General features: G+C 50.1%; 1 protein-coding gene across 3 annotated transcripts; it reads left to right on the top strand.

Moving 5' to 3' along the window:
• Positions 1-265: 265 nt before the first annotated feature.
• LOC125518654 (LRR receptor kinase BAK1) lies at positions 266-13,250 on the top strand. 3 transcript variants are annotated; one of them, XM_048683472.2, is made up of 11 exons: positions 267-538; positions 8,254-8,386; positions 8,463-8,534; positions 8,976-9,119; positions 10,255-10,326; positions 10,428-10,499; positions 10,614-10,726; positions 11,296-11,430; positions 11,509-11,850; positions 12,016-12,410; positions 12,633-13,250. In XM_048683472.2, the coding sequence occupies exons 1-11, from the start codon at positions 463-465 to the stop codon at positions 12,945-12,947; spliced, it is 1,869 nt and encodes a 622-aa protein (XP_048539429.1). In that variant the 5' UTR covers positions 267-462; the 3' UTR covers positions 12,948-13,250. The 3 variants fall into 3 exon arrangements, with proteins under 3 accessions (XP_048539430.1, XP_048539429.1, XP_087390953.1); XM_048683473.1 differs by lacking the exon at positions 8,976-9,119 and having other exon boundaries at positions 266-538; XM_087534827.1 differs by lacking the exon at positions 267-538 and having other exon boundaries at positions 8,144-8,386.
• Positions 13,251-14,924: the final 1,674 nt, after the last annotated feature.

Genomic DNA, 14,924 nt, shown 5'->3' with positions numbered 1-14,924 from the left:
CTCGTTTGCTAATTTTTTTCTAGTGTGATAGGGTCCTACTTTTTTTGTTTCGCACAAGGTCCTGGATTTTAACGGCCCGGCCCTGTTAGAGAACAATGATTTCTTTAGCCCACCAGGATTCAAGTCAACGATGAAGCGCCTATAATGATTTCGTAAATTTCAAGAGTCTTTTGAAGATGCTCATAAAAATAGAGTGTGTGTGAGCATTCATAGGGGTGAGTGTACGCGCATGTATATGAAAGCTTGTGCATGTTAAAAAAAAAACTAAAAAAAAGTCGCCGAAAAGAGCAGAGCAGAGGAGAGGGGTTCGGTTCGGGGCTTCGGGCAGAGGAGATCGAAGCGGACGGGAGGAGGGCAAAAAGCTGCGCCCCGAATCTTCGCCTCTGTCGCAAAAAGGCTTGGCCTCTGTGGGGAGTGAAATGCGCGGCGGCGGCTGCTGCTGTGGGATCTAGGGCGGCGGCAATGGGGGCGCCGCCGTGGGCGATCTGGGCGCTGCTGCTGCTTCACCAGGCCGCGCGCGTGCTTGCAAACACGGAAGGTCTGCTTTGCTTTGCTGGTTTGCTTCCGTTGGAGGTTCTCGAGGCTGGGGTTTTGCGAGGCGTTTTCATGCCCATTTCTGGCTCTCTTGGTCGAGCAAATTTAAATCTGCTGCTTCAATCCAGGGCACACAATCAATTTGGGGCGATTTTGACCGGAAATCGGAGCGGATCATCATTGCTCGTTTGCTGTGGTTTTGACATGATTTTATATTTATACTGCGTCACAAAACCCGACAATGCTTGGGGCTGGGATCTCTGCTTTGCGTTTTGCTTCAGAGGGCTACTAATAATATGCTTGCGTTAGTTTGCTTTGCGTATGTTGCCCCATGCCCATGAATATGATCGCTTATGTGCCCATCTATCTGCCTTGCCAACGTTAGTCCAGTCGTGGTCGTGGTTGTTAGGGTTGATTAGGACGTTTCTACGATGTGGTTTTCTTGTTAGTTTTTTTTTTGTTTTTGTTTTTGGAAGCGTCTTCTTGTTAGATTTAAACTCGTGGTTTGCTTACTTGTGCCCGTGTTGATACACTTCCAGTTGGTTTGCTTACTCCTGTGAATTGTTCGTCGCCTGCGGTTTGCTTGAGCCTGATTGGTGTACTCTGGGGTTGATTAGTGTTAAACCTCATGTATTTGTATGTATACCGTAGAGAGTCAGAGCGTGCGTGTGTGCAGTTTTCAGAGTCAGCACACACGATCACCTCCTCACGGCATGGCCCGGCCACGATCACCATCGTGGGCTCGCGCCCTCTGCCCCTGTATAAATGTAACCCTGCTGATCAATGCAAAGCGTGTTCGATCTCTTCTCCCTCAAACATGGTATCAGATGCAGAGGAAAACAACCCCTTCGCGCCTGCCCAACCCCCTTCCGCTGCCATGGACACCAACCCTCTCGCCTCCCCCAACTCCTTCGACGATGATGCTCCTCCGCCGGCTGGCGTCATTCACGCCGCCGCCCTGGCTAGCGCTCCGCCCGCGCCACCGGCTGATCCCGCACCCGTGCTGGCCCCCGGCGCGTTTCCCTCCTCCGTGCTCCAGACGATCGACATCCGTCACCACGTCCCCATCACCCTGGATCTGCATGCCGGCAACTACGCGCAATGGCGTCGCTTCTTCTTCACCATCGTCGGCATGTTTGGCGTCCGCGATCACCTCGTCGCCCCCGCTGCTCCGCGTCGCCGTGACCCCGAGTGGGTTATGGTTGACCACTGCATCGTCCACTGGCTGTACGCCACGATCTCGCTGGAGCTGCTCGATGCAGTCATGCAGCCCGACGACACCGCCGACATCCTCTGGGGCGCCATCGAGGAGATCTTCCACGCCAACCAACTCTCCTGCGCCGTGTACATCGACGCGGAGTACCACGCTGTGGTCTAGGGCGACCTGACGGTCATGCAGTACTTCGCTCGCCTGAAGACCTTCACCGACCAGCTTCGCGACCTCGGGCAACCGGTCGGCGACACGCAACAGCTCTTCCACATGCTGCGCGGCCTCGGCCGTCAGTACCACTGTGCGATCCCGCACCTCACCGCGCGCAGTCCGCTGCCCACCCTTCTTCAGGCGCGCTCTTTTCTCCTCCTGGAGGAACACCGCGCGGAATAGTCTGCTCGTCTTCAGTCCGCGCCCACGCGCTCATCGCGGCTCGGCCTTCGGCTCCCCCTGTCGCTCCGCCCGCTACTACTGATGGTATCGCGGGGCGTGGGCGCGGACGCAACCGTCGTCGCGGCCGCGGCTCCGGGGGGGGGGGGGGGGCGCCACCTTCTCCGTCGCCAGCACCACCCCCGCCGCGCTCGGTTGCCCTGCCAGGTCAGGCCCCCGGCTCCAACTCTTGGACTGGCATGGTGCAGACCTGGCCCATGCCGTGGCGTGCGCCTGGTGCCGGTGTCCTCGGTCCGCGACCCGGCGTCCCGCAGCAGCAGGCGCTCTTCACCTACGGGGCCCCTGGTGCGAGCTCCAGCACGGCGCCACGGATGGCACCACCGCCCTACGGGTACGGTGCCTACTCCTCGATCCTTCCCGGCTTCACCTACGGCTCGCCTGGCGCCAGCTCCAGCACGGCGCCGGTGCCACCCCAGCCGTGGGACATGGGTGGGCTGCAGGCGGCGCTTCTGGCCGCGCACACGTTGCTGCCGCCGCCCTCGAGCACCTCGGACTGGTACATGGACTTCGGCGCGTCCTCGCACATGACATCAAACCCTGGTACTCTCCATTCCCTCTGTCCTACCTTCCCTCCCCGTGACATTATCGTTGGCAACGGCGGCCGCATGCCCATCACACACACCGGGCGCGGCTCGCTCATTGCCAACAACTCATCTCTCGAACTTCACAATGTTCTTCTTTCCCCTTCCATCATCACTAGTCTTCTCTCCGTTCGTCAACTTACTCGCGACAACCCTGTCTCTGTTGAATTTGACGCTTTTGGGTTTTCTGTCAAGGATATCCGCACCCGCCTGGTGATCCTTCGGTGTGATTCGACGGGCGATCTGTACCCTGTGTGCCCCAACCCCGCCGTTCCCCGTGCCAGCTACTTCGCCGGCGCGGCGTCCACGGAATTGTGGCACAACAGGCTCAGGCACCCTGGCGGAGGCGCTTCGCCGTGCCCTGCATCACCTCCCGTTCAGCTGTGCGCCCTCCGCTTCACACTCCTGCACCGCCTGCCGGCTCGGCAAACATACGCGCTTCCCGTTCTCCACCAGCACGACGCCTAGCTATTTTCCTTTTCAGTTACTTCATCTAGATGTTTGGACCTCTCCCATTGTTAGCATTTCTGGCTTTGAGTACTATCTAGTTGTAATTGATAGCTGCACTCATTATGTTTGGACCTTCCCTCTTCGCCACAAATCCGAAGTTATTTGCATGCTCTCTGCATTTTATGCTTATGTCCAAACTCAATTCGAGCGCTCCATCCTCGCCTTCCAGACAGACAATGGACGCGAGTTTGACAACCTCGCGGTCCGCTCGCTCCTCTCCAAGAACGGCACAGTTCTACGCCTCACCTGCCCTTACACCAGTCAACAAAATGGCAAGGCGGAGCGCGCTCTCCGCACTCTGAACGAGAGCGTCCGCGCCCTCCTTTTCCATGCCTCCCTCCCGCCGCGCTTTTGGGCTGAAGCTCTCGCCACTGCAACGCTTCTCCTCAATTACAAACCCTGCGCCGCCAGCTCGCCGCGCACGCCGCATGAACTCCTCGGCACGCCGCCGGATTACTCCATTTTGCGGGTGTTCGGCTGCTTGTGCTACCCCAACACGACCTCTACCTCGCGCCACAAGCTCGATCGGCGCTCGGTCGCCTGCGTTTTCCTCGGGTACCCGCCCGATCACCGCGGCTACCGCTGCTACGACCCCACCACCCAACGCGTGCTCACCTCTCGCCACGTTCGCTTTGACGAGCTCACCTTCCCGTTCGCCACACCGCGCCTCCCACCCCCTCCGGCCACTCCGCCTCCACGTCTCGTTCCTGCACCCTCCGGCCACTCCGCCTCCACGTCTCGTTCCTGCACCCGTCGCCGCGCCCACGACTGCGCCTGCGCCTGATCCCAACCGCCCCGATCACGTGCCCGTCGTCAGTTCAACCAGCGCCGCTGGATCTTCATCCAACGCGCCAGGTTCACCCCCTTCGCGCGCGCCCACCCCAGCTTCAAACGGCACCGCTGGATCGTCATCCAACGCACCACATTCACGCGCGCCCCTTACCCACCCCTCTCATTCAAACGAGGCCGCTGGATCTTCATCCGACGCCCCTCATTCAAACACCGCGTCCCCGCGCTCTTCCGCCAGCCCGCCTGGCTCCCCTCCCTCGCCTCCTCCTGCGCCACCGCACTGCATGACCATGCGCGCCCGCGCCGGCGTCTTCCGCCCCAATCCCAAGTACGCCGCTGATTATGTCTGTGTGGCCGCCACCGCTCCCACCGCCACCGTCTCTCCGGTTCCTCGCTCAGTCCGCGGTGCTCTTCGCGATACCAACTGGCTCGCCGCCATGCGTGACGAGTTCACTGCTCTCACCAGCAACCGCACTTGGGAGCTCGTGGCCCGGCCACCGCGCGCCAACGTCATCACGGGCAAATGGATCTTCCGCCACAAAACTCGGTCTGACGGCACGCTCGAGCGCTACAAAGCACGGTGGGTTGTCCGCGGTTTCAACCAGCGCGCCGGCGTCGACTACAGAGAAACCTTCTCTCCGGTCGTCAAGCCCGCCACCATCCGCACCGTGCTCACCCTCGCCGCCTCGCGCAACTGGCTTGTTCATCAACTCGATGTGAAGAAGGCCTTCCTCCATGGCCACTTGGAGGAAGAGGTGTACTGCTTACAGCCCGCCGGCTTCGTCGACGCCGACAAGCCCGACCACGTCTGCCGCCTGTCCAAGTCTCTCTACGGCTTGAAACAAGCGTCGCGCGCGTGGTTTCTTCGCTTCGTCGGCTTCCTCGCCACTCTCGGCTTCACGGCGACGCGCTCGGACACCTCGTTGTTCACGCTCACCCGCGGCGCGGATGCCGCGTACCTTCTGCTCTACGTGGATGACATCATCCTCACGGCGTCCTCCCCCGCGCTCCTTCGTCGCATCGTCGCCGGACTCACCACTGAGTTCGCCATGAAAGATCTCGGCGACCTCCACTACTTCCTGGGCATCCACGTTACGCGCTCGGCCGCCGGCTTCTTCCTCTCTCAAGAGCAGTACGCCGAAGACGTCCTTGAGCGGGCTGACATGGACAATTGCAAGCCTGCTCCGACGCCCGTCGACACCAAGGCCAAGCTCCCTTCCGCCATGGGACCGTGCGTCGACGACCCCACCGCCTACCGCGGTCTCGCTGGTGCGCTGCAGTACCTGACGGTGACACGCCCCGAGCTTGCCTACGCCGTGCAGCAGATCTGTCTGCACATGCACGATCTGCGCGAGTGTCACCTCGCTCTGATCAAGCGTGCACTCCGGTACGTGCGCGGCACGGCCTCGCTCGGTCTCCATTTCCGCGCGTCCTCGACTTTGGATCTCCGGGTTTACACCGACGCAGATTGGGCCGGGTGCCCCGACACACGTCGATCAATCTCCGGCTACTGCGTCTTCCTCGGTGATGCACTTGTCTCCTGGTCGTCCAAACGCCAGGCCACCGTCTCGCGCTCCAACGCGGAGGCAGAGTACCGTGGCGTGGCCAACGCTGTGGCAGAATGCGTCTGGCTACGGCAACTCCTCGGCGAGCTTCGCTGCGCGGTCACCACTGCTACACTGGTCTACTGCGACAACATCTCCGCCGTGTACCTCTCCAGCAACCCCATCCATCACCGACGAACCAAGCATGTGGAGCTGGACATTCATTTCGTCCACGAGCGCGTCGCGAACGGTGACTTCCGCGTGCTCCATGTCCCTACGCGCCAGCAATTCGCGGACGTGATGACGAAAGGGCTGCCCACTGATGTCTTTCACGATTTCCGGTCCAGTCTCTGCGTCTCTCCTCGCGACGTCACGACTGCGGGGGGGTGTTAAACCTCATGTATTTGTACATATACCGTAGAGAGTCAGAGCGTGCGTGTGTGCAGTTTTTAGAGTCAGCACACACGATCACCTCCTCACGGCATGGCCCGGCCACAATCACCATCGTGGGCTCGCGCCCTCTGCCCCCTGTATAAATGTAACCCTGCTGATCAATGCAAAGCGTGTTCGATCTCTTCTCCCTCAAACAATTAGGATATCCCACTGTGCACTTTCGTTGTTGCCTCAGGGTGCTTTTACGTTCCCAGTTCGAAATGATGTTGCTCTTCTGGGTTTCAATCGGTCAAAGTTGATGGTCATTGGGCAATTCTCTTGTACCAAATTCTGTTTTTTCACCTAACCAGTTGTGTTGTTGAACGTTTTGATACTGTATGTGGCTCTTTCTATAAGCTAGATGGCGTCTTTCAAGTCACAAGTCTGAACCGAAAGGCTAAATCACCTGAAGCCTGATGGTGATTGCTTGTTCGACATTGCACTAGAAACCTCAACATCCACAAAGTTGGCACTGCAGCTTTAGTTACTTATGCTATCTGTTGATACTTATGTGTCTCTCATGCGCTGTTTATTTGCTCTTTGGTATAAAACATATTATGCTATTTTTTTCCCACACAATATAACGTTACTAAATACCCCTGTTCAAGAATTCATCCGATTAACCAGTTAACTTGCCAATTAATCCCTACTCATAGGGTCACCGAGTAGCCGATAAACCAAAAAATCGTCCGATTAATTGATTAACTTGCCGATTAACTTGCCGATTAGCCGATTAATCCCCTACTCGCTAGCCAACCGAGCGGCTACCAGTTAACGATTTCCTCAACAATGCTAAATACCAAAGGTCAGTGTAATGAAAAATCTACAACACAGCAGACTTATGATGGTAGAGCTGTCAGATTCAAGATGAGCACGAAGGGAATGCAAGCTGGCCTTTTTGTTCTGTTTATTTGTGTATGATATAACCTGGTGATTGCCCCCCATGAAAAATCATATATTCAAGGGATAAGTATATTTTTTGTCCCTCAACTCTCTCGAAAGTATAGAAATGATCCCTCAATTCCAAAACCAGCAAACATTGGTCCCTTAATTTCTCAAACCGGATAACTTTAGTCCTTCATACCATTTCGGATGGTTTCATTGATGACATGGCATGGTTTTGACCCTGGTATTCCGAGTTGACTGCCACCTCATCATTTCTTTCTTTCTCCCCTGTCCTCATCTTTGTTCTGTTTTTCAATGCAATGGGCATTTTGTTGAATAATTGATATGCACAATCGTGGACTCCTGCCACCTGCATATTCTTCGGCCTCATGCTGTTGTCGCCGCCCTAGAGAAGGAAAAGAAGAGGTGGGAGGACCTGGATGGCCGGGTCGTGGAGCCGAGGTACGGCGAGGCCGGGGCGGAGAGTTGTGCTGCCGGTCCTGATGGCACGGCTAAAGGAGCGCCGTGGATGACCTGCATGCCTATTTGCTCTGCACTCAAAGTAGGCCATACAGTACGTCCTAGGCCACGGCTTGGACCACAGCTCCTCGGTCAGCTTGGGAAGTGAAGTAGTTGGGGCGGCTTCGAGCTCAGACTGTGGCGGCAACAGGCAGCAGCATGAAGCGGCGACACACATGGTGAGAAAGGCCGGGGTTGGCAGTGTTTGTGCTAGCCACACGCGCACAAGCAATACCAGTGCGCAGCAGGCATGACAAGTGGTAGCTCGATAGATGCAGCGCCCATCGGACAGCAGAGTGCATCTTGATCAGCAAACGCAGACCGAGCTACGGCGGCTATATGGCCAGCTAGGCATGCTCAAAGAGTGCTCGGCCAGGGTAGCAGCAGACCGGCGTTAGCGAGCATGGCCTTCAGTGCCACGCGAAAGGCAGCCTCCACTAAATCAACGAAGCCATCCAAATCAGTCAAAATCATGTCATCTCATCAACGAAACCACTCAAAGCGGTATGAGGGACTAAAGTTATCTGGTTTGAGAAGTTGAAGGACTAAGATTTGCTGGTTTTGAAGTTGTGGGACCATTTCTATACTTTCGAGAGAGTTGAGGGACGAAAAATATACTTAGCCCTATATTCAATCTACACAAGGAATATTAGGTGCTAATTGTGCTAATGCATGCTGTAACTGGGGTCATGTTGCTCCTCTTGGGATGACATGATTATCTCATTTTTTGTAGGATGTACTGATTATTTGTCAGTTAAATTTTATGTAAGAATTATTCATTTCTCACTATTATTTACAGGTGATGCATTGCATAGCCTAAGAACTAACTTAAATGATCCCAATAATGTGCTACAAAGTTGGGATCCAACTCTGGTCAATCCGTGCACTTGGTTTCACGTTACTTGCAACAACGACAACAGCGTTATCAGAGTGTAGGTCCACCTTTTTCTCTACTATGCAGATACACCTGTACTGTATTTCATACTGAAGTTTATGTGCATTTTTCAGTGATCTTGGAAATGCTGCATTATTTGGTACTTTGGTGCCACAGCTTGGTCAGCTAAAAAACTTGCAATACCTGTAAGCTATCCTCTTTTTGCCAAGTGCCTGCATACATGCCATACTTGCTGATACCTGCAAATGGTGGAAGAGTTTGTCAGCGTTCTGATCTTCCAACCCAGCCGAAAATATAACATATATGGATGCATTAAAACAGATATTCTATTTGAAATGTTCATTTCCTTCACCACATAGTGAATTGTTGTTGGAATGTAAGTAGGGTTAGAACATCACAATGTCTACTTACTGTACCACATTGTACTAGATAATGGGAAAAGAAATAGTAAAGTTGGACTATTGATCATGATGATAGTAACTTAGATTAGTGCATGCAAGGGTGTTACATATAAGGCTGGTGCCGTCAATCTAATTATTGTAATGCGCCAGTGATCACCTACTTTTGGGTCTTGGCCCATAATTATTTTTATACAACTTAGTACCAGTTTTAATTTTGTGCTGCAGGGAGCTCTACAGTAATAACATCAGTGGCACAATACCTAGCGAACTTGGAAACCTCACAAACTTGATCAGTTTGGATTTGTACTTAAACAACTTCACTGGTCCAATACCCGATTCGTTGGGGAACCTATTGAAGCTACGATTCCTGTATGATCCCTTCATTTGCCTCATTATAGATAACACGATGTTATAGTAGGGATATTTTTGCTGTCATGCTAGACTCACATACATAGTCATTTGCTTGGTATTTTAACCATGTTCGTGCCAAGATGGCTATTAGGATTTTGTGAGATCACTTGTTTAAATACATTTTAGCTGTTCAATATTTTAGGTAATCTGATCATTCTGAAAAATGCACACGTGCAGATTTTGTATGTATTGTAACACGAGGTACTTAGCTCTACTGGGCCAAAATGAGATGCTTTCTGATTTGCCTGGGTAGAGTTACAATTATGGCAGCATAAAACCTCGTGTTTAGAATTATCTAGTGTAGCCATGCAGTTTGATTCAACCATTTGAAGCAACAACTTACGTGTTGCCATTGCAAGTGTAAAACACCAACAACTAAAAGGCTGAAAAATGGGGAGAAATGTACTGTGTGTACCCCTTGTAGGATTTTTTTAATTTTTGATTTATATTTGCCTGATTTGGTCTTTGCTGTGAATTTGTGTGCACATTATATTTGTGCTCTTTGCTCTTTTCCAGGCAACGAGTAGTTTGCCACTTGGCATTCCTTTTATGTTTCTTATTAAGACAAAATATCCAGTGGAAACCAAGTTACTGTAGAAATCAGGGAAAACCATGTAAACACTATGTCTCAAACTTTATAAAAATCATGAAAAAGAATACAGTATGTTGGGGAGTTGATGTTCTATTAACGTGTAAGATTTCAAGTTCAAATCAAATTCATTTAGGAGGTATGAAAACAAATTACTTTCAGCATTCAATACTGACAAAACTACACCATCAATATTCATGTATATATATTTTTCTTACCTCCCATATAATATGAGTTTGAACTTCAAATTTTACATGTTAACAAAACATCACCTTTCTAACATAGCATTTTTTTAAATAATTTTTGAAAACTTCTTACATCTCAGCGGAGTTTTCATTTTATTTGGTTTCCACCGGATTCTTTCTCATTTCTTATGGCATCTATCTTGTTGTTAAGTTATTGAAATAGAAACTTTGGTCAAGACTCAACCACTGTGTTAATTTTCCCTATAGCACTCTCCAGGTGGTACTAATTTGTGCATTTTCATTTTATATATGAGCATAGGCGTCTTAACAACAACAGTCTTTCGGGCACAATTCCTAAATCTTTAACTGCTATTACTGCTCTCCAAGTTCTGTAAGTGTCTTCTTATGCTACATCCTTTTCTTCAGCATAACCTTTGGTATAAACTAGGAAGCGTCTAATTAACAAAAGCTGAATATTTCTAATAATTATAGGGATTTGTCAAATAATAAGCTGTCCGGAGAAGTTCCATCAACCGGTTCATTTTCATTATTCACCCCTATCAGGTAAAGCTAGCATGTTAGTTGATAAATTCAGTTTTCTTTGCCTTGACGCTGCTTCAATTCACACTTGTTTATTTTGCAGTTATGCCAACAATTCACATTTGTTTATCATTTCAGTTTTGGCAACAACCCTGCCTTATGCGGTCCTGGGACTTCAAAACCTTGCTCCGGCGCTCCTCCCTTCTCCCCACCTCCTCCATATAACCCTCCAACCCCTGAGCAATCACCAGGTGATTTATCATAATTACGGATTGGCTATTAAGTTCATGTATACCTTCCATTGCAATAAGACCGCTGCAATGTTCTTTCATTGATGTAACATCCCAGCTGGGATGAGACTATGAGAGTAGTCCAGAAACAAGTAAAATGTTCTAGAGGCTGGAGTCGATACTGCTGTTGATATTGAATGCATTTTTTGGACTTCCTTGTTTCCTACCTTTATGGTGGAGATTATCTGGTGCTTCATGTGCTACCAATGTACAGCATGATAAATCAGCATGAAAACTTCTGGTTTTTTAACAACGATACAAGATCTCATGGCACACCTCCACCCCCTATCAGTGGAAAAATGTTCAAGTAGCTGCTACTGTCACTGCCTGTGTGGCCTCCTAGTGCTGCTTCCACTACTGATTGCATCTCTGTTAGTTAATTCATGTCCATGGTGTGACCTGTTTTCTGGCTTGGTTCTCTTATTTGTTGTCATCCTATTCTGGAACATTGCTTGGCAACACATGATTTTATTTAGCCCACAGATACTTTTCAAGGTATGGAATTGATGGTTTTGTTCTCATTCGTTCAGGAAGTAGTTCCTCTAGTACTGGAGCAATTGCTGGTGGAGTGGCTGCTGGTGCTGCCTTGCTATTTGCTATTCCTGCAATTGGTTTTGCATACTGGCGCCGCAGGAAACCGCAAGAGCATTTCTTTGATGTACCTGGTAAGCATTCAGTAGCAGCCAGCATGAGGAAAATTACTTGTAAGATGACAGTAACCTGAAATTTCTTATGTGATACAGCTGAGGAGGATCCAGAGGTCCATCTTGGTCAGCTTAAAAGATTTTCACTTAGAGAATTACAAGTTGCTACGGATACCTTCAGCAATAAGAACATTCTTGGAAGAGGTGGATTTGGCAAGGTCTACAAAGGGAGACTAACAGATGGTACACTAGTAGCTGTCAAGAGACTGAAAGAGGAGAGGACACCTGGTGGGGAGCTACAATTTCAAACAGAAGTTGAGATGATTAGTATGGCTGTACACAGAAACTTATTGCGTCTTCGTGGATTCTGTATGACACCAACAGAAAGGTTGCTTGTGTATCCATACATGGTTAATGGAAGTGTTGCATCACGTCTAAGAGGTACTTTGCCCTGTTTCTCCACTTTTCTTTGTATATTTCAGATCGTTGTAAGTCTTAATATAATGTACTCTGTAAATAAATATAAGACGTTTTAGGTCACCATTTGTTTACAGAGGTAGGTGAATATAATTCTAAAGAATATATTTAACTGGCTTATATTTTTAGAACGAGGGCCAGCTGAACCGCCACTGGATTGGCAAACGAGAAGAAGAATTGCATTGGGTTCTGCCAGGGGCCTCTCCTATTTACATGATCACTGTGATCCAAAGATCATCCATCGTGATGTGAAAGCTGCAAATATTTTATTAGATGAAGACTTTGAAGCTGTAGTGGGGGATTTTGGTTTGGCCAAACTAATGGATTACAAGGATACCCATGTAACAACTGCTGTGCGTGGAACAATTGGGCATATTGCACCAGAATATCTTTCAACAGGAAAATCCTCAGAGAAAACTGATGTATTCGGTTATGGAATTATGCTTTTGGAGCTTATTACAGGACAGCGTGCCTTTGATCTTGCTCGCCTTGCCAATGACGACGATGTCATGCTACTTGACTGGGTAATTAACTAGTGAGATTTCCTTGGTTCAAATAGCTAGCCAGGTTCATAATGCTTAATGTACAAACTTGTTCTAAACAAAAAAAGGTGATTAACAGAGCTTTAGCAAGGCTTCTATTTGAGCTAAGTATGTGTAGAGGGGCAGTCCTAAAACATTCTTCCGTTTGGTTGTAGGGGAGCTGCCTTATTGTCATCCTTTTTTTTGTTGATTTTACTTGTGCAGGTGAAAGGATTGCTCAAGGAGAGAAGGTTGGAGATGTTGGTGGATCCAGACCTACAGACCAACTACATTGATGTTGAGGTGGAATCGCTGATCCAGGTTGCGCTCCTTTGCACACAGGGCTCCCCCACGGAGCGCCCGAAGATGTCGGAAGTGGTAAGGATGCTTGAAGGCGATGGTCTTGCGGAGAGATGGGATGAGTGGCAAAAGGTGGAAGTCTCACGGCAGGAGGTAGAGCTGGGTCCTCATCGAAACTCTGAGTGGATCGTCGATTCCACTGACAACCTCCACGCAGTTGAGCTATCAGGGCCAAGGTGATGGTGGCTGCTGCTAAATTAGGTCTCGTATGTTGTAGAAGAAAGAGCATGTGCATGAACCATCCTAGTGCGATCCCCCATTTGTTCATATCAGCCAATGGAAAAAATGTTGCGGCAGCCACAATATATTTTGATGTACTTGTAATGATGCCCTTGGAAGTTGGAACCGATATTCTCCTGCTGACCAAATGCTGCAGCAAGGAATGGATCTGACAAGTCATGGGTCAGGTGGTGATTGGTTGGATTTGTGTCTATTGTACTACTGACAAGTGATATCTAACTAGCGTGCAGTTACCTTGTCAAATGCGTGGATGGAAGAACTTACCAAGTCGTGTATTATTCTCCTATAAATGCCCCCTACCAGCCCCTCAGAAAACTTGTTTGTTCGTTTGGCTCCTTAGGGCATGAACTATGGTGGCATATAGATACATATATGCCCCATGAGAAAAAATAGGTCGAGGCAACTACATTGATTTTTTTTTTCTCTTCAACGGAAGCTACTACTAGTGGCTCTCATCAACGAATAGAAAATAAAGACTTTAGCACATATGCATCTCTATTCTTTATTTCAACTTTTTCTCAACTTTTTATATCATACCATACTTTTTCTTTTCAAACACCCGCCTCCTGCAGAGGATCCCGCTTCCCTATCTAAACCTATTTTTTCTGACATCCGATCCTACATTGGCTATGCATTGGTCATGTTAGTGTCGCGCCTAACCGGCGGGGCTCTTACCCACGACGTCGATAGGCGCTTTTGACATTCTGCCTTCCATGGTTGTCGGACTCCCTGCTAGCGTGGCACCAATGCCACACATCAATTCGTTAGGTGTGTCTACCGCAATGCGTCAAATATTTAGTTGACTTGCAAGAATATATTGCCAAATAGGCCAAATAATATGGCCCGCATAACAAAGACATTAATGTGCCACATGGATAGACATGTTACATGTAGTGTTGGATACTTCTTTTCGTAAGGTGCGTCAATTTCCTTTGTAAGGGCATCTCCAACGGCAACCCGTAAAAAACCTCCTGCATCCATCCGCGGACTAGTCGGATAGGGGGGGGGGGGCTAGTCCGCGAACACAGACGCGGGAGGACGCCATCCAACGCTAACCGCATATATTTTGACAACAACTAAAACCAACCGGACAAAATTTGTGCAAACACGGCCGGATTTCATATAAACATGGCGGATTTCATATAAAAAAGCCGGATTTAAACATGACGGGTTTCAGTACATTTACATCAACGGTGCTAGTCAGGCTCTTGAGGTATAATTAATATCTAATCTAAATCGCCACCCGTAGATCCCTTTGTCTTCCTCATGTCCAGCAGCTTGATCACCGGACTGCCGGGAGCCCCGGAGGTATATGCTTCAATGCAAAGGACAACTCGTTTTCCCACCACTCATCGGAGTGGAACCCCCAACTGATGCTTCAGCGGGAGGGGAAGGCGGCGCCTCCACTTCCATGAAGCCCATGTGGGATCGACAGACGTCCTCAAAAGAGAAGAACCGGGCAAGACACCGGCTATGTACGCCGGCGTCGCCTAGGCGGTGACCTTCATGGGACCCAAGCGGCGTCGAACTCCCGTGTTCTACTTCTCTTGATGATAGTGGCGGAGGCGGAGGCGCCGACCACCGACTCATCGCTCTCCGCACACCCGACTTCTGTCTCTGCCTGCATGGCGCGGTCGCAGGCACAGGAGGCACGGTCACACGCACGGGAGGCCCGGTCGCAAATATTGGAGGCGCGGTCATCGCGGTAGCGATGACGCCCGCGCCGCCGTGCCAGCGTGGAGTGATAATCCCCAAGTGTAGGGAATCATCATAGCAATTCCCAATGGTGGAAGTGATAAGTATGGAGTGTCGAACCCACAAGGAGCTAAAGGTAAGATCAATATTCTCTCAAGCCCTATCTGCCACCGATACGACTCTGCGTACACCGAACGTTTGCTTCCAACTAGAAACGAGAAA

This window comes from Triticum urartu, chromosome 7A, assembly GCF_056163025.1.
Source record: "Triticum urartu cultivar PI428250 chromosome 7A, HENAU_Tu73, whole genome shotgun sequence".
NCBI lineage: Eukaryota > Viridiplantae > Streptophyta > Magnoliopsida > Poales > Poaceae > Triticum > Triticum urartu.
This window is presented reverse-complemented; position numbering and strand designations above follow the sequence as displayed.

What these genes read in the sequence shown, in the direction of transcription:
- LOC125518654 (XM_087534827.1), top strand. Translation starts at nt 8,166, where the DNA reads ATGATTATCTCATTTTTTGTAGGATGTACTGATTATTTGTCAGTTAAA. An exon ending in CTATTGAAGCTACGATTCCT is followed by an intron (nt 9,120 to 10,254) that starts GTATGATCCCTT and finishes ATATGAGCATAG; the next exon opens with GCGTCTTAACAACAACAGTC. An exon ending in ATGTCATGCTACTTGACTGG is followed by an intron (nt 12,411 to 12,632) that starts GTAATTAACTAG and finishes TTACTTGTGCAG; the next exon opens with GTGAAAGGATTGCTCAAGGA.